Source organism: Pelobates fuscus, chromosome 11 (genome assembly GCF_036172605.1).
Source record: "Pelobates fuscus isolate aPelFus1 chromosome 11, aPelFus1.pri, whole genome shotgun sequence".
NCBI classification, from domain to species: Eukaryota; Metazoa; Chordata; class Amphibia; order Anura; family Pelobatidae; genus Pelobates; species Pelobates fuscus.
This window is the reverse complement of record NC_086327.1, coordinates 23,020,098-23,047,012: the sequence shown is the minus strand read 5'-3', so window position 1 is coordinate 23,047,012 and position 26,915 is coordinate 23,020,098. Positions and strand designations below refer to the sequence as shown.

The 26,915-nt window shown below is 47.6% G+C and overlaps 1 protein-coding gene across 1 annotated transcript in view; it reads right to left on the bottom strand.

Annotated features, from left to right (window-relative positions):
• Positions 1-325: 325 nt before the first annotated feature.
• Positions 326-26,915, bottom strand: part of LOC134576776 (fish-egg lectin-like) — a 70,930-nt gene continuing 44,340 nt past the window's right edge. The window contains exon 3 of the mRNA XM_063435481.1: positions 326-680. Within this exon, the coding sequence (XP_063291551.1) occupies positions 343-680 (338 nt within the window). The 3' untranslated portion in view covers positions 326-342. The remainder of the gene's footprint in view (positions 681-26,915) is intronic.

Below are 26,915 nucleotides of genomic sequence, written 5' to 3'. Positions count from 1 at the left end.
GTATGTCATTGTTTGTCAGTGTATATGAGAGTATGCATCTGTCCGTGAGTTTGCGTCTGCCAGGCAAAGTGTGGCCTTGACAGGAAGGGGTGGGAAAATTTAACTTGGTGGGGGGGGGGGGGGGGGAGGGAGGTTGCCCGAGCACCATCCTGCCTAGGGCCAGCACAAAACCTAAATACACCACTGCTATAGGGTCCCTTTAAGCAGACACATTTAGTGAATATTCTGTCTACGTCTTATGGAGCCTTAAAAAAAATTGCTTTTTTAAATTCGTAATAACTAAAACTGGATGCATTTTATTCCCCATATGAATTCCCAATTTCACTATTGCTACTAAATGATTTACCTTTTGTATACAATGCCAGTGTTGCTGATTGCGTACACTGATCCATCTGTGCCAACTTCCACCATAAACATGACCCCTTCCACCTGTTTCCATTCATTGCCTCTGCAATTATTTGCTTCCACTTTCAGACGATGAAATATGTCATTTGCAGCGGTCACACCCCAGCAACCATAGAGACCACAGCTGTAATACTTCACGTGTCCATCTAACTGATCAAAACTGATATCCGCCCCCGTAAAACCGGTGAAATACGGGTTCAGGCAATACACTAGATCATCCTTGTTCACACCTCCCAGGTATGTGTTACCCCCTGCGTCCACCTGTCTAAGGAATCCTATAAGAAAGCAACAGCAGATAACATACAATTAAAGCATATCTAACATGCATACTACACTAAATGTGATATCTAAGGCAATATAATTATTAATAGGGTGACATAGATATATTAATAATTGTCAATTTATAACACATAAATAAACTGGCAAACACTTAAAGATCTTTCACATTTTATCAAGGCTTGATAAAAGCTCTTATTCGAGTAGATTCATTGCTGGAAGGTGACAAATAAAACTGCTGATTTGGGAATTTGTATGTGCCGAATATGCATTTTGGTATTGTTACAACAGAGTAAGAACTCTGTGAAGATTGACCCTGTGCTAGAATAAAGATTTGTTTTAGTGAAATATTATTGTTTTATTTAAAGAACAGAGAGAAGGTCCCCTGAATCTGAACACTAAAGTGAACACTCTAGCATTCAAGATGAATATATGTAATTTTAATAGACATGTGCAATTTGTTTTGTTCCGAATGTTAATTCTGATGAATTTCGGCCAATTCGGACATTCGGATATTTCAGAATGTCTGAATAGCTGAATTGCCGAATTGTCGAAGTTCCGAAGCACAGAATTGCTGAAGTACTAATGAATGTTACAATGTATAAAAGTTTAAATAAAAAGTATACAAACATAGCCAGGATTCAGCTGTAAGCATTTGCAACAATTACAACAATCAAGTAACACACATTCATATAAAATGTTAGGTACTTAGCGGCAGGTGGGGGCCCTAAAGTAAAATAAGGGGGGGGCCTATTGTCCTCCCCCCCGACCCCCACTGCTGAGCGGTGGGTGGGGGCCCTAAAGTAAAATAATGGGGGGGGACCTATAGTCCTCCCCCTGCCCCCACCCATGAGCGGTGGATGGGGGCCCTTAAGTAAAATAATGTGGGGGGGACCTATTGTCCTCCACCGGCCCCCACTCCTGAGCGGCGGGTGGGGGCCCTAAATAAAAATGTAACCCCCCCCAAGGTATCTAGGGGTCCCCAAACCTCTAGTCACCCCCTCCACCCAAAGAAAATAACCCCTACCTACCCCCTCACCCTAAAAATAATGAGGGGGGACCATTAACTAAGTACCTGTAAAAAAAAAAAAAAAAACTTACCATTTGATGTCTTCTTTTTTCTAAAATCTTATTTTTTCAGCCCCAATTAAAAAAAAAAAAAATACCAAAATTTGCAACAGGGTTGATGTTCCAGGAGGGATAAGCCAAATGGCAAATGATTTAGAAAAATTGTAGATTATGCTAGCTTTAGTGTACGTATAATCTTAATTTTATTAATGACAGGAGGCGAGCATTTGCTTAAGTCTCTCTTTACTAGAACTCCACAGCAGCACAGAAAGAACAACCAATCAGAAAAAAGTTAGGTACTATAAAACTCCCCTCCCCATACATCATTTCCTCTTTCAAGCTGCGACAAAACAGAACAAAAGGCAGAAAATATAATGGGGAAGAAACAAAGTCCTAGATACAACGAATACAACAATGTCCACCATCCGAGAAGAACTGCCAAACCAGATAGCGTTGATGGACTGCACACTGACACGAGAGAAAAAACACGCACAGGTTGGTTAGCCAATGAAATGTATCCTGAACAAACATGTAGGTACCCAACGTAGCAACCAAAATTACCATAATCTGCATAGACATAAGATCAAATGGAAGGAAGCAGAGACAACAAGCAGAGTTGCATACGTACCTGATGAACCCAAACTATTAAAATTAAACAAGGGAGGGATAAGAATGGGCGGGAAATACTCACCTCCTGTCATTAATAAAATTAAGATTATAGGTACACTAAAGCTAGCATGATCTACAATTTTATAACATGACAGGAGGCTTCGTATTTGCTGTTTTAACACTGTTTGTTTCGCTGGTACCTATTCCAGGAGATGACTAGAGTAATCCCCAATGGACCTTCCAACTGCAAGAATTAACAGTAGACGGATCAATGAAGATGCCAGCTGTTGATGTACCCCAAAATACGGGAAAAACTTCATCCGCTGTTAGATCCCCTGTACGTGGGGTTACGACCTGTTCCCTAGCAGACATCCATGAACTGCAAAGTTGACCTATTAGCCATTTTCCTGTAGGTGTAAAATACCGAAGGTCATCCGTGGATTTAGGATCGCGCAAAAAACTGCCACCAGGTCTCGACCTTTGATGTGGAAGGTGGCTTCTTCAATTGTGCCAAAATCACCAGGTGATGTGTCCTTGTAGGCAAAATTGCAACCTCAGGAATGCGTCGGAGTCTACCACCAATTCCGTAACCGAACCGAATAGGGCCTTATCGTTCCCTCATGACCTACCTGGTGAGTGGACTTGTCCGAGAAGGAGTCTATTATGCAGGCAAGAGTGTTTCCAGTACCCCAATTGGACTGCGTAACCCGCAACTGTGGTAGAACAAGGTAATCCCAAGGGACGTCCAATCAGAGTCCCAACACTGAGCTTGTGTAGCGAAATGGTGATCAACTACTCTGGGGTCTGTGAATCCTGGATATACCCAAAGAGGGAAACAAAACTAGAGGTTGAGATTTCCATCCAAATATATCCTCGTCGAGGAGTGATAAGTGGTCTGGATCCAAGGGTAATAGGGTCCTGCATGGATTAAGAAGAGTCCTCACATGCTGTAATCGCGTGGTGGACCACAAAAGGCTTCGAAAGCGATTCAAAGTGTAGGCAGGTGTAGCGTTACTTACCCTTTCCAGGAGCCGTCCGGGGTCCTCTCTTCGAGCCGCGCGCGGCTCATCCGACGGCTGCAACAGGAAGGCGGGCAGTGACCGAGTAGCGGTCACGTGTCCCACCTGAATCTAAGAGCGCGCCGCGGGTCTCGGGTGCGCTCTTAAAGAAACAGTGGGAGCCTCCCATTGGCCCCTGTCATGCCACACTCCCCATACACTTACCTTTTGGGGGCGTGGATATGACAGGAGCCAATCACATTAATTACTAAGGTACTTATACTCACCTTTTTCCCTTAGTCCTTGCCCTATCATGGTTTCTGTTGCAGTTCCCTTTAGCGCTTGTGGTATTCAGTTGTGTTCCTTCGTATTGACCTTGGCTTTGTTTCTGACTACGTTTTCTCTTGTTCCTTATCTGTTCTGTTTGCCGGCTTACTGTTTTCTGTGTACCAGACCCCGGCTAGTCCTAGTTTACGCTGTATCTTTGTGCCCTTGACCTCGGATCTTTCCTGACTGTCTCCTCTCATTTACGTCGAGTCCGGCCATTCTAAGGTCCGGTAGACGTATCTCTCCTCTGTGTTGTCTTTTGTTGAGTTGAATCCTGCGAGTTGGGGTATAATATAGTGAGGCCTTTAGGTCCCTGTATGCCTGACTGTCCGGGCATGTATCTCCAAGAGTAGGCCCTAGGCTATGGGACCCAGGAATGTGTATTCAAGAACCAAAGTCAAGGTATCCCTAAAGAGAAATACCTCCCTTCTTAGCCTGGAGTCCTGCAAACTCGTAGCGTTCTACAATACGCCTGTAAGATGTAAAGTCCCTTCACTAACGACAGGTGACTCCAGAGAACAGACATAGTGAAAAAACTAAGCCTAGGTTCAACCTTCCGAAGCCAGGGCTGTCTAGTTTGAGAGCGTCGGCAGTCATATCCAAGCCTGCTACAGATCCTGAGCAGTACTCTAGCGGGAGGTTGGGTCCCGACTTTGTGACGTCTGTGTAGGACTTGGGCTTTATGGGGGAAACCTGTGAGTCATCAAGTATGTCTTCTTGACAGTAGTTGAATTGGCGGTTTAGCGGAAACCCAAAACCAAGACGGTTCCCGTGAGGAATAAGTGTACAGAAGGAGGGCCCCCCATATCCGAATAATGTTCCCCAGGTATGTTCTCAGAGGGTTAGAGGTAGACCTGGCCTCTATCCCACGATTGTTAATGACCAGGGAACCCGAAACCGACCGGGGACTCTGGTCTTTCCATGCGAACCTTGCGTACGGTGTACCTGCAGACCGGGTTGTGGGCCTTCCCCAGTCTTGTTACCCGGGTAAGGCAGTGCACGTTTGTTCTATGAAGGCCTTAGCATCTCCTGTCCCTTGATCTGGGAAAAGACCGTCTGAGTAGCTTGTTCGCAACGGTCTGTATAACCTAAGCAGAGTGCGATTGCTTGTCGGATATAGAGCAGATTATGCCAAAACTTGTCTCTGAAGCTCCTCCATTAGTTGTACAAACTCCAAAGGTAAGTCAAATAGGAATGGTATAGGGTTACCACCAAAGTGGGCCAATCCTGGGAGCTGTACCCAAGATAGTTAGTTCAAACAGCCCCTACATTGTCCCATAAGGCCTCAGGGGAACGTGTAAATAAGGTGGGCAATCTCCCCCAGTAATACCTCAGTGAGTATCCCCCGTGCGGGCTACAGCGTTACTGATCCAGTAGATCCATTATAGGGGATGAAATAGAGGAATCCAGTCTAAACGTGTATATCATGTACGATCAGGTAGCCCTCTATAACGAAACCAGTAGCACGGTCGTTAGATCGAATGGAGGGGTTCTCTCCCCTTACCCAGTCGTTATAAAGCATTGTCTCCCATGCATACTGGTGAGGTACTATAACCCCTGTTACAAGAGTTGAAGCATCAGAGGTAAACCCGGTATGTGGTACGTACCTCCATAGTGACTTGAATGTAGGAGGGACGCCCCAATATAAAGTCATCGGTGTCCTGTACTGGCACAAGCCTTTGTGATGAACAAGGGGAGGCACAGTAGTGCATTGAGTGTATGAGAGAGCCGCACTCTCTAATAAAGTAATCAAACTCCGTGTCAGCATCAGGCTGATGGCATGAGCGGGCCGTACGCGTTAATAACAAAGGTAGTGTCTACATCCGCGTCCGGCTCCTTCTATGAGAGTGGGCCAGACTCATAACATGTCTACTGCATCCCTATAAGCATCGGACTGAGGTTGAGGGAGGGTGGCGCCTTCCAATAACGAATCAGTGTCAGGTTCAATATATGAGAGGGGTTCGCTCTCTACTCGTGCAAATAATATCAGTCTCGAGCCGAGGCGATGGAGAGCTGCACCCTCTTACAATCCAAACTAGAGTCCATATCAGCTCAGGCTGACTGAAAGCGGGGGTTCACCCCTTAATAATATCAGCATAGGACTAAGGTCCTGAGGGAGGACCCTCCCTAACCACGAGATCTCTCTCTGAACCACTCACCTGAGAGGAGGATTCAAACTGGGAACAAACCAAACCGATGGTAGCTGGGGAGTCTTCAACCACAGGCAGTGCCCATCTTTTAATAACAGAAAAGGTGGTAGAAAAAGGAAACTATGGAAAAACTGATGGAATCTACCAAATGACCGCCCGGATCCTGCGTGCGGGATCCGGGATGACCATCGGTAGCCTGAGGAAAGCTGGAGACGTTCTCCGCTGTGGCGAAACCAGCTTCGCCACTGTGAACTGGAGAGGCCTGGTTCCTAGCCTCCTGCCCTGCGACTACAGCCCCTGGACATATTGCTCTATAAAAACTATATTTGGGCATGTAATAATTTATATTACTGCTACTGGGCCTTTAACCCCTTAAGGACACATGACATGTGTGGCATGTCATGATTCCCTTTTATTCCAGAAGTTTGGTCCTTAAGGGGTTAAGGGCCATCCGTGAACTTATTGGGACTTTTTGGGATTGTGGCGAAACCGACCTCGCCACGTGTCCTTGGAGGGGGCTGATTGCCCGCCTCTTGCCTTTTGAATATGTATTTTTATGCGAATGTGATGTATATTTTGGGAGTTATAATTGTTGTGTAAAAACTGTATTTTCCCTACCTATGATAATTGTATTTTCCTGTGTGTACAGATAATTAGTTTACAGGTAGAGGGGAGGGCTATGTGTGGGATGTAACTATTGTGTGATTGGTTAATGTACGTTACTGTGTGTGTCCCTCCCCTTCATGGGAGCACCTAATAAAAAGGGCTGCAAGCTAGCAGCCAGAGAGTTCCTGTTTTTACCCTCAAAGTGAAGTGTCGTCTCATTATTGGGGAAAGGATTGATTGCATGCTGTTCCAGTTGCCTGCTAGGAGTGTAAGCCTATTCGTATGGTTCCTATTCAATGGTCTACAGCATTCATATGCTTGGGAGAATTTAAAAGGTTTCTCGGATTCAGTGTTCGTGTGTCTCCAGTCGGGAGAATGGTGTTTGCAGTAGCTGCCTGTGCATCTGGAAAGGGGATTATCGCCTAAACTGGGTTTTATCCTCTTGTAAGTGAAACGGTCCGTTACAATTGGTGGCAAGCGGCGGGATCGTTCCTACAACCAGAGGGACAGCTACAGACAACACCATTTCTGGATTACAAATTGAGGGCAACGCTAGTATCCGTACAGCGACCCTATCTACAAAGGAAATCAGGAAAATGGAAGGAGACAGAGTCGCAGCTGCTGCAGCACCTCCGAGGGAGGAGGAGGAATCCGAGTTTGCCAGGGAATATAGGAGCAGGATGGCTCTATTCTCAGCAGCCCGAGCGGAGCAGATGGCATTCCGGGTCTACAACGATGTACAGGCGTACCTCATGCTGCGAATGACGCAGAGGAACCAACAAGATTGGTCCTGTGAGGAACCACAACAGGCAGGTGGAGATGGGACCGAGGTCTCTCCACCGGGCCCAACGGGATGGTGGGCAGCAGGCCCAGATCCCCAGCGGCAGAGTAAGTCCCAGGGAGATGAAGGTGCCGTCCTTCCTCCCCAGCGGCAGTGTGTACCCCAGGGAGCGGATGGTGTCGTCCTCCCTCCCCAGCGGCAGGCTGAGTTACAGGGGGCAGAGGTTGTTGTTCCTGCCCCCCAGCAGCAAAGTGATATGCCAGGAAGGCAGTGTGAAGTGAAGGGAGAGGAGAGCAGCGTCCCCCCTCCCCAGCGGCAGTGTGTGTCTCAGGGAGCAGAAGGTGCAGTCCTTCCTCCCCAGCGGCAGTGTGTACCCCAGGGAGCTGATGGTGCCATCCTTTCTCCCCAGCGGCAGTTTACCATCCAGAGAGAGGAGCTTGTTACACCCTCTCTCCCACGGCTGCCTAACCCACCAAGGGGAGATGTTAAGCCCCACAACTGTGCAGATGGGACCGTAGTCTCTGCACTTACAGCACAAGGGGTAGGGACGGTCGGTCCTGTCCCCCAGCCTCAGAGTGATGTATCCAAAGGGGAGACAGTCGGTCTCTCCCCCCGACAGCCGAGATGTGCACCTAAAGGGGAGACAGTCAGTCTCCAGCAACCAGGCGCCCACCAGACTACTCCCGTGGTAGTGCTGGCAACAGGACAGAGTACCGCTGGTCTCTGCCCCCTCAGCAACCCACCAAGGCAGCCTACCAGTCTCCCACACAGCAGTGGTGAGACACCAGAACCTGGACAAAATTCTTCCTCACCCAGATGTAGTAACCGGTTAGTTTGGGTGGGCTGCTCTGTTATTTCTGTTTTGTGGGTGGGTTGCTGGACTAACCAGGGCACTGACCGGCAGAAAGTCAGGTACCCTGTTAGTCTAATTGGCAAAGGGGAGAAATGTGGCGAAACCAGCTTCGCCACTGTGAACTGGAGAGGCCTGGTTGCTAGCCTCCTGCCCTGCGACTACGGCCCCTGGACATATTGCTCTATAAAAACTATATTTGGGCATGTAATAATTTATATTACTGCTACTGGGCCTTTAAGGGCCATCCGTGAACTTATTGGGACTTTTTGGGATTGTGGCGAAACCGACCTCGCCACGTGTCCTTGGAGGGGGCTGATTGCCCGCCTCTTGCCTTTGGACTATGGACCAGACTATAAACCCACCAATCAGAGTGCTCTGAGCCTAATTGGAGGGCGGGGCAAGGCTTTATAAGCCTTGCCCCGCCCTGCAGAGCTCAGTCTGCGCGGAGCCCTTCATGGGTGAAAATTGATTTTTTTTTTCTTAATAGTGCGTCGGTTATTATGGATTTTTATTTGGCCTTTTTTGGGGCTGAAAAAATAAGATTTTAGAAGAAAGAAGACATCAAATGGTAAGTTTCTTTTTTTCTTCTTTTTAAAGGTATCTAGCTTATGGTCCCCCCCCTCATTAATTTTATGATGAAGGGGGTAGGTAGGGGTTATTTTTGTTGGGGGTGGGGTGTGAGGGGGGTTAGATGTTTATTTACGGCCCCCACCCACCGCCCAGGGGTGGGGGCTGGGGGGGGGGAGGACAATAGGTCGCCCCCCTTATACTAACTTAGGGCCCCCACCCACCACTCAGGGTGGGGGCTGGTGGGAAGGACAATAGCCCCCCCCCTATTCTAAATTTAGGGCCCCCACCCGCCGCTCAGGGGTAGGTCCCCCCCTCATTTTTATGTAGGGCCCCTACCCACCGCGCAGGAGTGGAGGCTGGGGGGGGGGGGGGGGGGAGGACAGTAGGTCCTCCCCGTAATTCTTATTTTAGGCCCCCACCCTCCGCGCAGGGGTGGGGGGGAGGACAGTAGGTCCCCACCATTGTTATTTAGGGCCCCCTAACTGAGTACTGCCATTCCCATTATCCCTGCTCTTCACTGAGTACTACCATTCCCATTATCCCTGCTCTGCACTCACTGACTACTACCATTCTCATTATCCCTGCACTGAGTGAATACTACCATTCCCATTATCCCTGCTCTGCACTGACTACTACCATTCCCATTATCCCTGCTCTGCACTTACTGAGTAGTACCATTCCCATTATCCCTGCGCTGACTGAGTACTATCATTATCATTATCCCTGCTCTGCACTAACTGAGTACTACCATTCCCATTATCCCTTCCCTGACTGAGTACTACCATTCCCATTATCCCTGCCCTGAGAACTACCATTCCCATTATTTTTGATCTGCACTAACTGAGTACTACCATTCTCATGATCCCTGCACTGACTGAGTACTGCCATTCCCATTATCCCTGCACTGAGTACTACCATTCTCATTATCCCTGCTCTGCACTGACTACTACCATTCTCATTATCCCTGCTCTGCACTAACTGAGTACTACCATTCCCATTATCCCTGCACTGACTGAGTACTATCATTATCATTATCCCTTCCCTGACTGAGTACTACCATTCCCATGATCCCTGCACTGACTGAGTACTGCCATTCCCATTATCCCTGCATTGACTTAGTACTACCATTCCCATTATCCCTGCTCTGCACTGAGTATTACCATTCCCATTATCCTGCACTGAGTACTACCATTCTCACTATCCCTGCACTGACTGAGTACTACCATTCCCATTATCCCTGCTCTGCACTGAGTACTACAATTCCCATTATCCCTGCACTGACTTAGTACTACCATTCCCATTATCCCTGCTTTTGCACTGAGTACTACCATTCCCATTATCCCTGCTTTGACTGAGTACTACCATTCCCATTATCCCTGCACTAACTGAGTACTGCCATTCCCATTACCCCTGCTCTGCACTGAGTACTACTTTTTATCCCTGCTCTGCACTTACTGAGTGTTAAGACCTGCAGTGGTGATGGTGCTGCGGTCTCCTGTTCCTTTCCCAGCTGCTGAGTATTAGTGATTATAGCTCCAGCAGGGGGTAGAGATGAATACAGCTTCCCAGACAATCCTTCCCAGTGGATGGAATATTCCTTCCCCAAACATGAGCCAAGACTTCATGAAGGGTGTAACAGAACTAAACTAAAGTTGGGTTCAGGGGTTCTTGAAAAGTGTGGAAGTCCTGTTTTACCGACCACACACAAGGCTCCTGCCCAAAATAGTTCCACGAATTCAGCGTGTGTGGTTGGTCAATGGGGAAAACGGCGAAAAGCGGCCAAAATACCGAATATACCCTCCTGGCTCATAGTAGCGATTGTTCCCCTGGTCTGTACGAACATAACTACCAAATGCCGTTCTTCTGGCTGTTCGGTAAGTAGGAGAAGCGGGAGTTCGGTAGTTTTCAGCGGTGGTTCGTGCGGTCGAGTGTCCGATTTTAGTTCCAGACACTCGAGGACCAAGTCCCGCTGACTCTCCTCGTGCGAACAAGATGGCCGCCGTTTTCTTTTCCACGTAGCGTTCGGCTATACGAACAGCGGCCACCCAGGGAACACTTAATTGACGGTGCTTTTGAACATAACAAGCCAGGAGGGAGGTCGGGGTTCGGTAGTTGCAAACTGCCGAACTAACAATCCATTGTAGGCAGGAAAAATGAAACGAAATACATAAAAATTGAAGAAAAGGTCGGATAAAGTCCCTTTTCTTCACACTGAGTACTACCATTTACATTATCCCTGCTCTGCACTAACTGAGTACTACCATTCACATTATCCCTGCACAGACCGAGTACTGCCATTCCCATGATCCCTGCACTGACTGAGTACTGCCATTCCCATTATCACTGCACTAACTGAGTACTACCGTTCCCATTATCCCTGCACTAAGCACTACCATTCCCATTATCCCTGCTCTGCACTGACTGAGTACTACCATTCCAATTATCCCTGCTCTGACTGAGTACTACTATTCCCATTATCCCTGCTCTGCACTAACTATTACCATTCCCATTATTCCTGCACTGACTGAGTACTACCATTCCCATTATCCCTGCTCTGCACTGAGTACTACCATTCCCATTATCCCTGCTCTGCACTAACTGAGTACTACCATTCTCATTATCCCTGCTGTGACTTAGTACTACCATTTCCATTATTCCTGCACTGACTTAGTACTACCATTCCCATTATGCCTGCTCTGCGCTGAGTACTACCATTCCCATTATCCCTGATCTGCACTGAGAACTACCATTCCCATTATCCCTGCACTAACCGAGTACTGCCATTCCCATTATCCCTGCTCTGCACTGAGTACTACTTTTTGTCCCTGCTCTGCACTTACTGAGTAATACCATTCCCATTATCCCTGCCCTGACTGAGTACTATCATTTCCATTATCCCTGCTCTGCACTGAGTACCACCATTCCCATTATCCCTGCTCTGCACTGAGTACCACCATTCCCATTATCCCTGCTCTGCACTGAGTACCACCATTCCCATTATCCCTGCTCTGCACTGAGTACCACCATTCCCATTATCCCTGCTCTGCACTGAGTACCACCATTCCCAATATCCCTGCCCTGACTGAGTACTACCATTCCCATTATCCCTGCACTAACTGAGTCCTACCATTCACATTATCCCTGCACTGACTGAGTACTGCCTTTCCCATTATCCCTGTTCTGAGTACTACCATTCCCATTATCCCTGTACGGAGTACTATCATTCTCATTATCTCTGCTATGCACTGAGTACTGCCATTCCCATTATCCCTGCTGTGGTGACATTCTGTCATCAAACTAGCATGGTGACCAGGGGTCATGTGATCAAGTTCATGTAGATCTTTCTTACAGGGGGATAAGCTTTACTTTGATATGGTAATTGATATGGTAATTTACAAGTCAGGAAAGAGATAACCACTCCCCCCACTATCCTCATTCCTCGCTGTTCCTTCTTGACTGTGCTACTGAGCAGACATGGGCTAATTTTTATCATGGTGAACTGTGAGTGGGATCTGGTGATTTTATAAGATTTAGTTGTTATTGTTAGTTAGGTTGTTGTTGCTGTTGTTGTTGTTGTTGTTGGTATAGTTAGTTAGATTGTGTGTAATTATTTATATGTTGTTGTTTTGTCTCTGAATAAATATTTGTTAAAGTAGACGGACCAGAGTTTATATGTGTATGCATACATAATAATTTATAGAGTTTGGTAATACACCACATTTGGCGACCACAAATTTTAGACTTATACAACAAATGTTTGTGAGCGCAATAACTACCATATTGATACATAATCTAAGAGCAAGAGACTTTATAGCATAGGATTCGTTGTTGAAACAAATATACATATGTGTTTTGTTGACTGTTTTGAATTTGTGTATTGTGACTGACAGAACATATTTTGTTGCAAATTGTAGCATTTATAGGTTTAACTTTGTTTCTGTACAGTTTTGTGTATGTATTGTCTCTCTCCTGTTGCAACTAACTAGAACTAAACTGAATATATTGGAATTGTTTTTAGTTACATTTTGTACATTTTGTGGCTTCACTGCATTCTAAGTTTAAATAGCAAACTGTTTGTTTTTTTTGGTTCTCTTTTGTCTGTTTGAACCATTGAATTCTGGGTAGGAGCATTGTGTTTACATGATAAAGGTATTGGGGCTAATACAGTGTGGTGGCTATTGTTTAGCCAGGTTACCATTTCCATTTTTTCACTGGAGTGTGTTTAATAGAAAATGAACAGTTTGTATTTGAGGTAAATATTATGAAGTAAAGGTGCCTATGTTAGATTGTTATATGGTTGGGAATTATCATTGAGGTGAAGTTACAGTCAGGTATTTTCCAGTTCCCATATCTTCCTTTAAATCATTCTGTTTATTTGTAAACCCCCCACCCCCCACCCCCTCCCCTTAAACAAAGGCAGTAGGGTGGTTTTGTGTTTTGCTATCTGTGGGCATTTGTTGTATTGAGACAGTGAAGTTTTTTTTCTTAAAAGACAAGAGTTTGTTTGAATAGGTTAATAAAATTAATTTTCTCAAATGGTTCAATCTCTTTGGAGCCAGTTTCAGTTGTTTTTTAAATTAATCCCATTGTTAAAAACTTGTTGTTTTTTTACTTAGTCTGCTATTCTATTTCGATTAAAGACTCAGGGAGAGCTCAGTTTTAAAATGTAATTTCTGGGTACTAAGTATTTTTCTGCAGAAGTACTAGAGTACTTCAAGAATGACATTGACAAACATGATGGACCATATGAGCTTCCAGAACCAGCAGGCCCCAATTGTGGAAAATATGAAGGTTTCATGGATGTTTTGACACAGATTGTTACTAATAAAAAGTGCAATATTAAGAAAAGGAGAAGCTTGGTGGCACAAACGGTTGTTGCTGCAATAAGGGGTTTGGCAAGCATGGTAGTCGAATTGCAGCAAATTAATTTAGTAACCACTAATAAAATGGAAAATGCTCTTGATGAAAGAGATTGTTTTAAAATAGCTGCCCTAAGAACAAACAAAATGATCGAGGGGTTGGAGAAGGAATTAAAGGAAATAGAACAACAGAGAGATGCATATAGTGCTAAGATCACTGAACTCCAAGACCTAGTCATGGAATATAAACAGGGGCGGACTGACCGGTCGGGCACTTCGGACATGGTCCGAGGGCCCGGCCGGGACGGGGGCCCGCCATCAGGGGGCCCCCTGCCCCTTTAAATGCTGCAGCCGCTTGAGCGCTCTCTTAAGAGCCTCAGGCGGCTGCAGCTTCTCACCTCCCCTCCCCTGTAGCGTGGCCGAGCTGCTGTGCGGTCCGCGGTGCCCGGCCGGAGTGATAGGAAGGTGCACACTCAGTGTGCACCTTCCTATCACTCCGGCCGGGCACCGCGGACCGCACAGCAGCTCGGCCACGCTACAGGGGAGGGGGTAAAAAGAGAGAGGGAGGGGAGGGGGTTAAAAGAGAGAGGGGGGGTTAAAAGAGAGAGGGAAGGGGGATAAAAGAGAGAGGGGGATAAAAGAGAGAGCGGGGGGTTAAAAGAGAGAGGGGGGGTTAAAAGAGAGAGGGGGTTAAAAGAGAGAGGGGGGGATAAAAGAGAGAGGGGGTTAAAAGAGAGAGGGGGGTGTAACCGTTTCACTTACAAGAGGATAAAACCCAGTTTAGGCGATATCCCCCTTTTCCATAGACCAGCAGCTACTGCAATCACCAATCTCCCAGACTCCAAACTGTACGAATCTTCCAACTCCCGAACTGGAAACACACGAACTCTGGAATCAGCTGAACAGGAAAAGCATACCATCCGCTTACACTCCTGGCAGTCAGCATACAATCCAATTCCCCCAAAAACGAGACGACACATCGGTTTGAGGGTCAAGCAGAATCTGAGGTCTGGAACACCCAGCCTGGTTTTTATTACAGTTGTGCACATACAGAACACACCCAGGGGGAGGCATAAAACAACCAATCAAGCAACAGTACAACCCACACATCCCCTCCCCTCAGATAAGCAATTAGCATAATTACTACATACAATAAAAATACAGTTTCCACACATACTCTGTAACTTTAAAACCATACATCACATTCACATAAAAATACATATCCACAATCAATCCATTCAGGGGAACAACATATTAAAAAATGGCATGAATCAGACCAGGGGTTCAAAAGTTAGTAAAAGTATATTTTGTTCCCCCTGGCTGGTAGTATTTTAATCTGCTCAAACAGGAAAAGTAAAACATCCCCATAATGCATCCTGGTTTCCTCCCTTGTGCCCTGGAGATAATTGGAGAAGTAATCCAATTATCTCCGAGGTCAAAGACAAAACTCCATTACACATGTGGGGACCTAAATACAGGATTATGTTTTAAAATGTATAAAGTCACTTTTATACATTAAACACAGACATGTAACATATCCCCAGATAGCTCAGGTCTGCGTGCACATTATTAGGTGAATGGCACGCAGACCACACAAATACAGTTTAATTGCCATGGAGCCAAAGTCTTTCCCATAGTCTTTCATTATATGAATAGGCTCCATGGCATAGCTATCTGGGGGTATCACCGCTCACACACGGCAAGTACCGAATGGCCCCACTGTGTTTAAAGGGCCAGAATGAGTGACATGCACTCTGTTAGGGCCGAATACGTTTTGTAAAAGGGCCCAATCTCCCAGGGCCATAGTCCAAAGGCAAGAGGCGGGCAAGCAGCCCCCTCCAAGGACACGTGGCGAGGTCTGTTTCGCCACACTTCTCCCCTTTACCCCCCAGACTAACAGGGTATCTGACCTCCTGCCGGTCAGTGCCCTGGTTAGTCCAGCAACCCACCCACAAAACAAAAACAGCAGTACAGCCCACCCACAATAACTGGTTACTACACCTGGGTAGAGGAGAACTTTGTCCAGGTCCAGGTGTCTCACCACGGCTGCGTGGGGGACTGGTAGTCTGCCTTGGTGGGTTGCTGAGTGGGCAGAGACCAGCGGTACTCTGCCCTGGTGCCAGTACTACCGCGGAAGTAGCCTGGTTGGAGCCTGGTTGTGGGAGGGAGAGACCGACTGTCTCCCCTCTGGCTACACTGCTCTGTGGCTGGGGGACAGGACCGACCATCCCTACCCCTTGGGCTGTAAGTGCAGAGACTACGGTCCCATCTGCACAGTTGCGGGGCTCAACATCTCCTCTTGGTGGGTTAGGCTGCCGCTGGAGAGAGGGTGTAACAAGCTCCTCTCTCTGGACTGTCAACTGCCGCTGGGGAAAGGGGTTAACAGGCCCCTGACACTCTCTCTGCTGTTGGAGAGGGGGACTAGCTGTCTCCCCTTTCATTATTTTGTCCTGCTGCTGGGGTGTGAGACTGACGGTCTCTGCTCCCTGCAGGACACACTGCCGCTGGGGAGGAAGGACGGCACCTTCAGCTCCCTGGGATACACACTGCCGCTGGGGAGGAAGGATTGCACCTTCCGCTCCCTGGGGTACACACTGCCGCTGGGGAGGAAGGACGGCACCTTCAGCTCCCTGGGGTACACACTGCCGCTAGGGAGGAAGGATGGCACCTTCAGCTCCCTGGGATACACACTGCCGCTGGGGAGGAAGGATTGCACCTTCAGCTCCCTGGGGTACACACTGCCGCTGGGGAGGAAGGACGACACCTTCAGCTCCCTGGGATACACACTGCCGCTGGGGAGGAAGGATTGCACCTTCAGCTCCCTGGGACACACACTGCCGCTGGGGAGGAAGGACGACACCTTCAGCTCCCTGGGATACACACTGCCGCTGGGGAGGAAGGACGGCACCTTCAGCTCCCTGGGATACACACTGCCGCTGGGGAGGAAGGATTGCACCTTCAGCTCCCTGGGGTACACACTGCTGCTGGGGAGGAAGGACAGCACCTTCTGCTCCCTGGGACACACACTGCCGCTGGGGAGGAAGGACGGCACCTTCAGCTCCCTGGGATACACACTGCCGCTGGGGAGGAAGGATTGCACCTTCCGCTCCCTGGGGTACACACTGCCGCTGGGGAGGAAGGACGGCACCTTCAGCTCCCTGGGGTACACACTGCCGCTAGGGAGGAAGGAGGCACCTTCAGCTCCCTGGGATACACACTGCCGCTGGGGAGGAAGGATTGCACCTTCAGCTCCCTGGGGTACACACTGCCGCTGGGGAGGAAGGACGACACCTTCAGCTCCCTGGGATACACACTGCCGCTGGGGAGGAAGGACGGCACCTTCAGCTCCCTGGGATACACACTGCCGCTGGGGAGGAAGGATTGCACCTTCAGCTCCCTGGGGTACACACTGCAGCTGGGGAGGAAGGACGACACCTTCAGCTCCCTGGGATACACACTGCCGCTGGGGAGGAAGGATTGCACCTTCAGCTCCCTGGGACACACACTGCCGCTGGGGAGGAAGGACGGCACCTTCAGCTCCCTGAGATACAATCTGCTGCTGGGGAGGAAGGACGGAACCTTTAGCTCCCTGTGATACAATCTGCCGCTGGGGAGGAAGGACGGCACCTTTAGCTCCCTGGGTTATACACTGCTGCCTCAGGGGAAGACGGCTAACCTCCTCGGATGCAGTCTCTACTCTGCTGCTGTAACACTCTTTCCGCTGAGCATACTCTCCGTCCATCCTTGAGTTTCACTTAGCCATGACCTGGTTCCAGATCCCCTGGAATATCTCCATGGATACATAACCCCCATACTGGGCCACTCGCTGCCTCACCTCGGCCAGCCCATAATCTTCAGCGTCAGAGCCTTCCATACTTGTCTGCTCCAAGTCGCTGGATACCTCTGCTGCCAGGGGCGCTGCACGAGTGCTAACGTTGCCCTCAATTTGTAACTCCAAGGAATTGGTGTTCTGTAGCTGTCCTTCTGGCTGTAGGAACGATCCCGCCGCTTGCCACCAATTGTAACGGACCGTTTCACTTACTAGAGGATAAAACCCAGTTTAGGCGATATCCCCCTTTTCCATAGACCAGCAGCTACTGCAATCACCAATCTCCCAGACTCCAAATCTTCCAACTCCCGAACTGGAAACACACGAACTCTGGAATCAGCTGAACAGGAAAAGCATACCATCCGCTTACACTCCTGGCAGTCAGCATACAATCCAATTCCCCCAAAAACGAGACGACACATCGGTTTGAGGGTCAAGCAGAATCTGAGGTCTGGAACACCCAGCCTGGTTTTTATTACAGTTGTGCACATACAGGACACACCCAGGGGGAGGCATAAAACAACCAATCAAGCAACAGTACAACCCACACATCCCCTCCCCTCAGATAAGCAATTAGCATAATTACTACATACAGTAAAAATACAGTTTCCACACATACTCTCTAATTTTAAAACCATACATCACATTCACATAAAAATACATATCCACAATCAATCCATTCAGGGGTACAACATATTAAAAAATGAATCAGACCAGGGGTTCAAAAGTTAGTAAAAGTATCTTTTGTTCCCCCTGGCTGGTAGTATTTTAATCTGCTCAAACAGGAAAAGTAAAACATCCCCATAATGCATCCTGGTTTCCTCCCTTCTGCCCTGGAGATAATTGGAGAAGTAATCGAATTATCTCCCAAGTCAAAGACAAAACTCCATTACACATGTGGGGACCTAAATACAGGATTATGTTTTAAAATATATAAAGTCACTTTTATACATTAAACACAGACATGTAACATATCCCCAGATAGCTCAGGTCTGCGTGCACATTATTAGGTGAATGGCACGCAGACCACACAAATACAGTTTAATTGCCATGGAGCCAAAGTCTTTCCCATAGTCTTTCATTATATGAATAGGCTCCATGGCATAGCTATCTGGGGGTATCACCGCTCACACAGGGCAAGTACCGAATGGCCCCACTGTGTTTAAAGGGCCAGAATGAGTGACATGCACTCTGTTAGGGCCGAATACGTTTTGTAAAAGGGCCCAATCTCCCAGGGCCATAGTCCAAAGGCAAGAGGCGGGCAAGCAGCCCCCTCCAAGGACACGTGGCGAGGTTGGTTTCGCCACAGGGGGGTTAAAAGAGAGGAGGGGTTAAGAGAGAGGGAGGGGGGGTTAAAAGAGAGAGGGAGGGGGGTTAAAAGAGAGAGGGAGGGGGGTTAAACGATAGAGGGAGGGGGGTTAAAAGAGAGAGGGAGGGGGGTTGAGAGAGGGGGGTTAAAAGAGAGAGGGGGGTTAAAAGAGAGGGGGAGTTAAAAGAGAGAGGGGGGGTTAAAAGAGAGAGAGGGGGTTAAAAGAGAGAGGGGTGTTAAAAGAGAGAGGGGGTGTTAAAAGAGAGATGGGGGTTAAAAGAGAGGGGGGTGTTAAAAGAGAGGGGGGTGTTAAAAGAGAGAGGGGGGTTAAAAGAGAGAGGGGGTTAAAAGAGAGAGGGGGGTTAAAAGAGAGGGGTGTTAAAAGAGAGAGAGGGGTGTTAGAAGAGAGAGGGGGTGTTCAAAGAGAGAGGGGGGTTAAAAGAGAGAGGGGGGTTAAAAGAGAGGGGGGGTTAAAAGAGAGGGGGGTAAAAGAGAGGGGGGTTAAAAGAGAGAGGGGGGTAAGAGGACTACGGGACTCGGGAGCCACTATCACCCCGGTACAGAGCCACCTGGTTTTGGATCAGGCAAAACTAAGCAAAACTGTGGCCGTCCGGGTAGCCGGGGGAGCAGTGTACCGGCTACCTACAGCAAGGGTACATTTACATTGGGGAGCGGGGGCAGGGCATGTGGAGGTGGGGTTGATGCCGCAGTTACCGGCTGAGGTTTTATTGGGGAACGATCTGGGGAGGCTCACTTCTGCTTTTGAGCCCCAGACGCTCTCCACAGGAGAAGCCAACCCTGTGGTCACCCGACAACAGGCCCGCACCCAGGACTACAACACACTGCCGGAGGTCCAGGTAAGCGATCCTACCCCTCCCCTAGAATGTGTCCCCTGGGCCCCACCTAATGAATTTGCAGCTGAAGTAGCAACAGACCCTACGCTTCAAGTTTATAGGGACAAGGTTGTCACGGGCTCACCCGGGGGGGAGGGAGAGAGATTTGTCTGGGATAGACAGCTTTTGTACAGGGAAACAGGCAAGCAGATTACGGGGTCAGACCTGATAGTGATAAGGCAGCTAGTGGTGCCACAGCGGTACCGAGCTGAGTTACTCCGGATAGCGCATGATATTCCGCTATCCGGACATCTAGGGGTCAGTCGCACTAGGTACCGACTGACCCAAAGTTTCTTCTGGCCAGGGATTAGCCAAGAAGTACGCAGATATTGCACTACGTGCGATACCTGCCAGAGGGTAGGCAAAAGGGGAGACCGAAGGAAGGCGAAACTCCACCCCTTACCCATAATTGAGGAACCCTTTAGCCGAATAGCGGTAGATTTGATAGGTCCCCTCCAGAAAGCTAGCCCGTCAGGAAAAAGTTATATTTTAACAGTAGTAGATTATGCCACCAGGTATCCAGAGGCAGTGGCTCTGACCAACATCCGAGCTGAAACGGTCGCGGATGCCCTCATGCGGATATTCTCCCGGATGGGATTACCCAGGGAGATTATCTCGGATCAGGGCACCCAATTTACCGCAGAGTTCACCCAACACCTCTGGAGGATCTGTGGCATTAAGCCTATTATCAGTGCCCCTTACCACCCCCAGACGAACGGGCTCTGCGAACGGTTCAATGGTACCTTGTTAGTTAGTATGGCTGAACCGGGTGGCTGGGGACCTTCGCAGAGACCCACAAGGACTGGGAGCGATTCCTGCCGCATCTCCTGTTCGCATATCGGGAGGTGCCGCAGGAATCCAAGGGGTTCTCCCCATTTGAACTGCTGTTTGGGAGGAGGGTCAGAGGTCCCTTAGATCTTATTCGAGAGCATTGGGAGGGAGACCGGAGCGCAGATGGCACTCCCATCATACCATATGTGCTGGCCTTTCGAGACCGCCTGGAAGCATTGACCAAGACGGTAAGGGAAAACCTTCAGGCGGCCCAGACTCGCCAGCGCACGTGGTATGATCGGGGAGCCAGGGACCGTAGCTTTCAGGTCGGGCAGAAAGTACTGATTTTAAAACCTGTCCGACATGATAAGTTACAGGCCGCCTGGCAGGGACCATATAGGGTGGTGGAACAGAGATGTGACACCACCTATATCATAGGCCCCTGCACAGGGACTGGAGGGTGATGCATGCTCCATGTGAACATGATGAAGCCCTACCAGGAGCGCGCCGAGGAGGTAACCGCCATATGTGCGCCCAACACTGAGGAGTTTGACAGATTACCCCTTCCCGATTTGCTGGGGGATGGGCAGTTGTCTGGGGATTTAGGGGATGTTGCACTGGGAGATCGGCTGAGCCCACAGGAGCGGATCGAGGTACAGCGATTATAAGAGGAGAAACGAGACACGTTCTCTAATGTACCTGGATACACTCCTCTGGCAACTCACCGGGTCGAGACTCCAGGGCAACTACCCATGCACCAAACCCCCTACCGCATCCCAGAATCGGTGAGGGAAAACATGCCCAAGGAGATCGATGAGATGCTCCAACTGGGGGTGATTGAACCCTCAGCCCATGGGCATCTCCTGTAGTCCTCGTGCCGAAGCGAGACGGCACGACCCGCTTCTGCGTGGACTATAGGAGATTAAATGAGAAAACCGTGTCAGACGCCTATCCTATGCCCCGGATAGACGAGTTGCTGGACAGGATGGCCAGGGGCCAATACCTCACCACTATTGACTTATGTAAAGGATATTGGCAAATTCCCCTGGCCCCAGACGCCATCCCGAAGTCTGCCTTTGTCACCCCATTTGGCTTGTACCAGTTTAAGGTCATGCCATTTGGGATGAAAAACGCCCCAGCTACCTTCCAGAGGATGGTGGATCGACTTCTGGATGGATTCCAGGACTATACCTGTGCCTACCTGGACGATATTGCTATTTTTAGCAATACGTGGCAGGAACACTTGGCCCATATAGGAGCTGTACTGGACAGGATTAGGGAAGCTGGTTTGACCCTGAAGCCGGCCAAGTGTAGTATAGGGATGGCTGAGGTGCAGTACCTGGGACATAGAGTGGGGTGCGGCAAACAGAAGCCTGAACCCGCCAAAGTAGAGGCCGTAGCCCAGTGGCCCACCCCTAGGACTAAGACCCAGGTTTTAGCGTTTCTAGGGACAGCGGGGTATTACCGGAAGTTTGTTCCCAATTATAGCGCCCTGGCCAAACCCCTCACTGACCTGACCCGTAAGAACCTTCCCCGCCAAGTAAACTGGACCCCGGAGTGCGAGCAGGCATTTCAACACCTGAAAAATGCACTGATAAATGCCCCTGTCTTGGCAGCTCCCAATCCAACTAAATGATTTCTTGTTCAGATTGGGGGCAGTACTGAACCAAGTCGGGGCCGATGGCGGAGAACATCCCGTGGCTTACATCAGTCGCAAACTGTTACCTCGAGAAGTAAGCTACGCCGCCATCGAAAAGGAATGCCTGGCTGTGGTGTGGGCCCTGAAGAAACTGCAGCCCTATCTGTATGGACAGCCCTTTTCCTTGCTCACGGATCACAACCCGTTAGTATGGCTGAACCGGGTGGCTGGGGACAATGCCAGGCTGCTGCGCTGGAGCTTGGCGCTGCAGCCCTTTGACTTTAATATTCAGTACCGGCCGGGTAAGCAAAACGGAAATGCTGACGGATTCTCAAGACAAACTGACCTGGAAAAATGATCCATGAGCCCCCGGACATCCCCAAGCCGATCCGTGTTGGATCAGACTGTGTATGCCGACTTGTGGGCAAGGGGGAGCAGTGTAGCGGAACCCTGTTGTTGGCTGCCCCCTTCCTGTATTGTTGATTGCCCTCACCTACCCTACCTTTCCCCTAAAGACAAATACTGTTCCTGGCCCTTGGATTACTTCGGGGCAGTGTTGCAACTTTAAATGGGCACTTCGGATACCGTCGAAGTGCCGAAGTAGTCGAAGTTGTCGAAGTCGTCGAAGTGAACGGCATCGAACAAAGGACCACGTGGCGGCGGCCATTTTAACTTCGAACACCGCCGACCCTTACCATCGACTCCACTTCGACACTTCGACTAAAGTCGAAGTACCGGCCACACTTCGAACGGGACTTAGCCGTTTTTATGCCAGAAATTGACCGATCGCACAGCCCAAATCCATGGAACTGTTTTGGGCAGGAAAATGTGCTTGCGGTCGGTCATAAAGGGACCTCCAACTAACTATTGATCTACTGGAGGGATTAGGATGATTTTTGAGAGTGTTACTAATTGAAGTCTGCTGATTAAGAAAATGTATGTTTTATGTTTGTAACACGAATATTGTAGAAGTTATAGATGGTGTAAAAGTTATGTTTTAAACTGTATAATAAGTGGATTACCTCTCAGGCTAAGGGGAGGGAATCTGTGGGTTGCAACCGTTATGCTATTGGCTATTTTACACCTCCCCTGTGGGCGGTCTTATATGTGTAAGATGGAAATAAAAGCCAGGCTGGATGTGCCAGCCAGCAGTTCTGCTCCTGAAACTGTGTGTCGTCCAGTTATTGGGATTGCTGTTAGGATACTGCTGTATTACTTTACCTGCTGGAAACCTTGCCTGTGGATTTATCATCACCTTGTTCCTGAGCCTCACTGGGATCTTTAGTGGAGAATAGCTGTGAGATATCAGCTCTCCGCTACAATATGGTAATTTACAAGTCAGGAAAGAGATAACCACTCCCCCCACTATCCTCATTCCTCGCTGTTCCTTCTTGGCTGTGCTACTGAGCAGACATGGGCTAATTTTTATCATGGTGAACTGTGAGTGGGATCTGGTGATTTTATAAGATTTAGTTGTTATTGTTAGTTAGGTTGTTGTTGTTGTTGGTATAGTTAGATTGTGTGTAATTATTTGTATGTTGTTGTTGTTTTGTCTCTGAATAAATATTTGTTAAAGTAGACGGACCAGAGTTTATATGTGTATGCGTACATAATAATTTATAGAGTTTGGTAATACACCACACCTGCTCTGCACTGACTGAGTACTACCATTCCCATTATCCCTGCTCTGACTGAGTACTACCATTCCCATTATCCCTGCTCTGCACTAACTATTACCATTCCCATTATTCCTGAACTGACTGAGTACTACCATTCTCATTATCACTGCACTGAGTACTACCGTTCCCATTATCCCTGCACTAACTGGGTACTACCATTCACAGTATCCCTGCTCTGCACTAACTGAGTACTATCATTCCCATTATCCCTGCTCTGCACTGACTGAGTACTACCATTCCAATTATCCCTGCTCTGACTGAGTACTACCATTCCCATTATCCCTGCTCTGCACTAACTTTTACCATTCCCATTATTCCTGCACTGACTGAGTACTACCATTCCCATTATCCCTGCACTGACTGAGTACTACCATTCCCATTATCCATGCTCTGCACTGAGTACTACCATTCTCATTATCCCTGCTGTGACTGAGTACTACCATTCTCATTATCACTGCACTAACTGAGTACTACCATTCCCATTATCTCTGCACTGAGTACTACCATTCCCATTATCCCTGCTCTGCACTCATGGAGTACTACAATTCCCATTATCCCTGCTCTGCACAAACTGAGTACTACCATTCTCATTATCCCTGCCCTGACTGAGTACTACCATTCCCATTATCCCTGCCCTGACTAAGTACTACCATTCCCATTACCCCTGCTCTGCACTAACTGAGTAGTACCAATCCCATTATCCCTGCACTGACTGAGTACTACCATTCCCATTATCCCTGCTCTGCACTGAGTACTACCATTCCCATTATCTCTGCATTGATTTAGTACTACCATTCCCATTATCCCTGCTCTGCACTGACTACTACCATTCCCATTATCCTTGCCTTGACTGAGTAATACCATTCTCATTAGTGACTGAGTAATACCATTCTGCTCTGCACTGAGTACTACCATTCTCAATATCCCTGCTCTGCACTGACTGAGTACTGCCATTCCCATTATCCCTGCCCTGACTGAGTACTGCCATTCCCATTATCCCTGCCCTGACTGAGTACTGCCATTCTCATTAATCTCTGTGTGGCAGTTGATATCTCTGTATCTGCGAATAGAGTGTACTAGCGCCAATATGTAAAAGTGGAAACTTGTTATTTAACACCGAAAATACAGCTGCTATGTCACCAAATTCTTATCTTGAACAGTTTGAGTTGTAAAGTGTAGGTTAAACGCTGAATATTTATATTTCGTGATACCACGTGTAAAGTACAATCAAATGGATAACTCTACCTTAATAGATATATCAAACTTTCAATGATGGTATGCAGTACCTTAACGATATAAACACAAAGAACCAAACATAGTGTATACTATGGTATAGATAAATTATATAAAAGAAGGGGAAATATGCCCACTCACACTTTAAGGAGCTAAGTATGTATAGCTCACTATAATCGCTTCAGGGGTCCGTAAAGGCGACCCTATCCCTTCTTGGATGAGTGTTCTTTGGATTAAATATTTATCCAATAAGAGTTATACACAATAGAAACGAATTGTCAGTTTTATTTTATTATATATACAACGAATTCAGTTGAAATATAGAGAAATCATGCCTCTGATTTGTTTCATCACTTTCGTTACTATGACAACCGGAGATACAGAACCACGAGTTGGAACACACAAGGATGACGTATCGGCACACAGACATGAAACTGGAAGTGACGACCACATACGGAGACGCACCGAAAGTGAGGCTTGAAACGCTGGGCGTCACCGTTTCCAGGGTGAATGCCCGCGTTTTGTACAAGCCGGAAACAAATTATTGTACCCGTGGAAGGGTACATATAGCAGGAACTTGTCCCAACAAACATACAAAGATTTGTCTCCCACCTCCAGTTGAAGAAGCCTGTACGGCGAAACGCGTCCTGGGAACTTTGTGAGGAAGAGACTTTGATGAATTGGACGTTTTTTATGCCTAGAAAGTGGTATTTCATAGAGATATATTTTTATTTATAATATATGTTCTAATAAATTAATACTTATTTTATACCACTTCTGGCATTCGTTCCTGCTTTTTGTTTATAAAGAAGGATTGTGGTCCTTAACCACATACACTCTCAGACCAGAGCCGATGTGGATGGCTCTGGGGTTAAATCAAGACAGCAAAGAACACTCATCGAAGAAGGGATAGGGTCGCCTTTACGGACCCCTAAAGCGATTATAGTGAGCTATACATACTTAGCTCCTTAAAGTGTGAGTGGGCATATTTCCCCTTCTTTTATATAATTTATCTATACCATAGTATACACTATGTTTGGTTCTTTGTGTTTATATCTTTAAGGTACTGCATACCATCATTGAAAGTTTGATATATCTATTAAGGTAGAGTTATCCATTTGATTGTACTTTACACATGGTATCACGAAATATAAATATTCAACGCTTCACCTACACTTTACATCTCTGTATCTGCGTTTATTTCTTGCTGCTCAGCAGTCAATGCGGTGTCTATGTATACTATGTCTATGGCTCACATGCTGCACCGGCCAATCACAGCCAGGCCATTAGTAGGCATGACTTGTGTTGCTTCTAAGGGCACACAAGTCAAACGCTTGTTGATTGGCTGCCCTGCAGCCTTTCAAAATGTGCCATTAAATCGCCGAACACTGAACTCCAACCCGAACATACACTGAAATGTCAGTGTTCGGGTCCGGGGTCCAGAAAACGTAATGTTCGGTACGAACCCGAACTTTTCACTTCGGGTTCATTCAACTCTACTAAAAAGGTATTTGCCTCTTAGTGAGAGTCAAAAAGAGATTGTGAATATGTAAGAAGATATCTTAAAAGGCACTAGCAGGTGTGTTGCACATTGTGATTTTTACTTAGTATTAGTAAATTTGGCTGAAAGACCAATTTAGGTCTTTCAGCCTTTTGGTAGATAACTCCCTAATACCGTGGAAATTAGGGAGTTATCTACTAAGCGGCTGCAAGAGAAGTCACAAAGTGCCGAAGTCCCAAAATGCTGAAGTGCCCTTAAACAAACGTAGTACTAGCAATATGCACCTCACTTGTTCGAACTAAAGTCACCTTAAGCTTCTCGATTGTTTATATATATATGTGCCAAGAGGTCTCCTTTGTATTATTGTTTGCATATTATGTCATTTACCATGTTACCTCGTATATAAAAAAAAACCCCACTCAGCAGATCACTGCATCAAACCTAATATCACTGCTTGTGTACATGCATAAGAACATTACGGGCACTAGCCCGCATTTTGTATTGTAACGATTGCCTTATATAATCTGCTGAGTGACTAAAATAAAGAATTAAAAAAAAA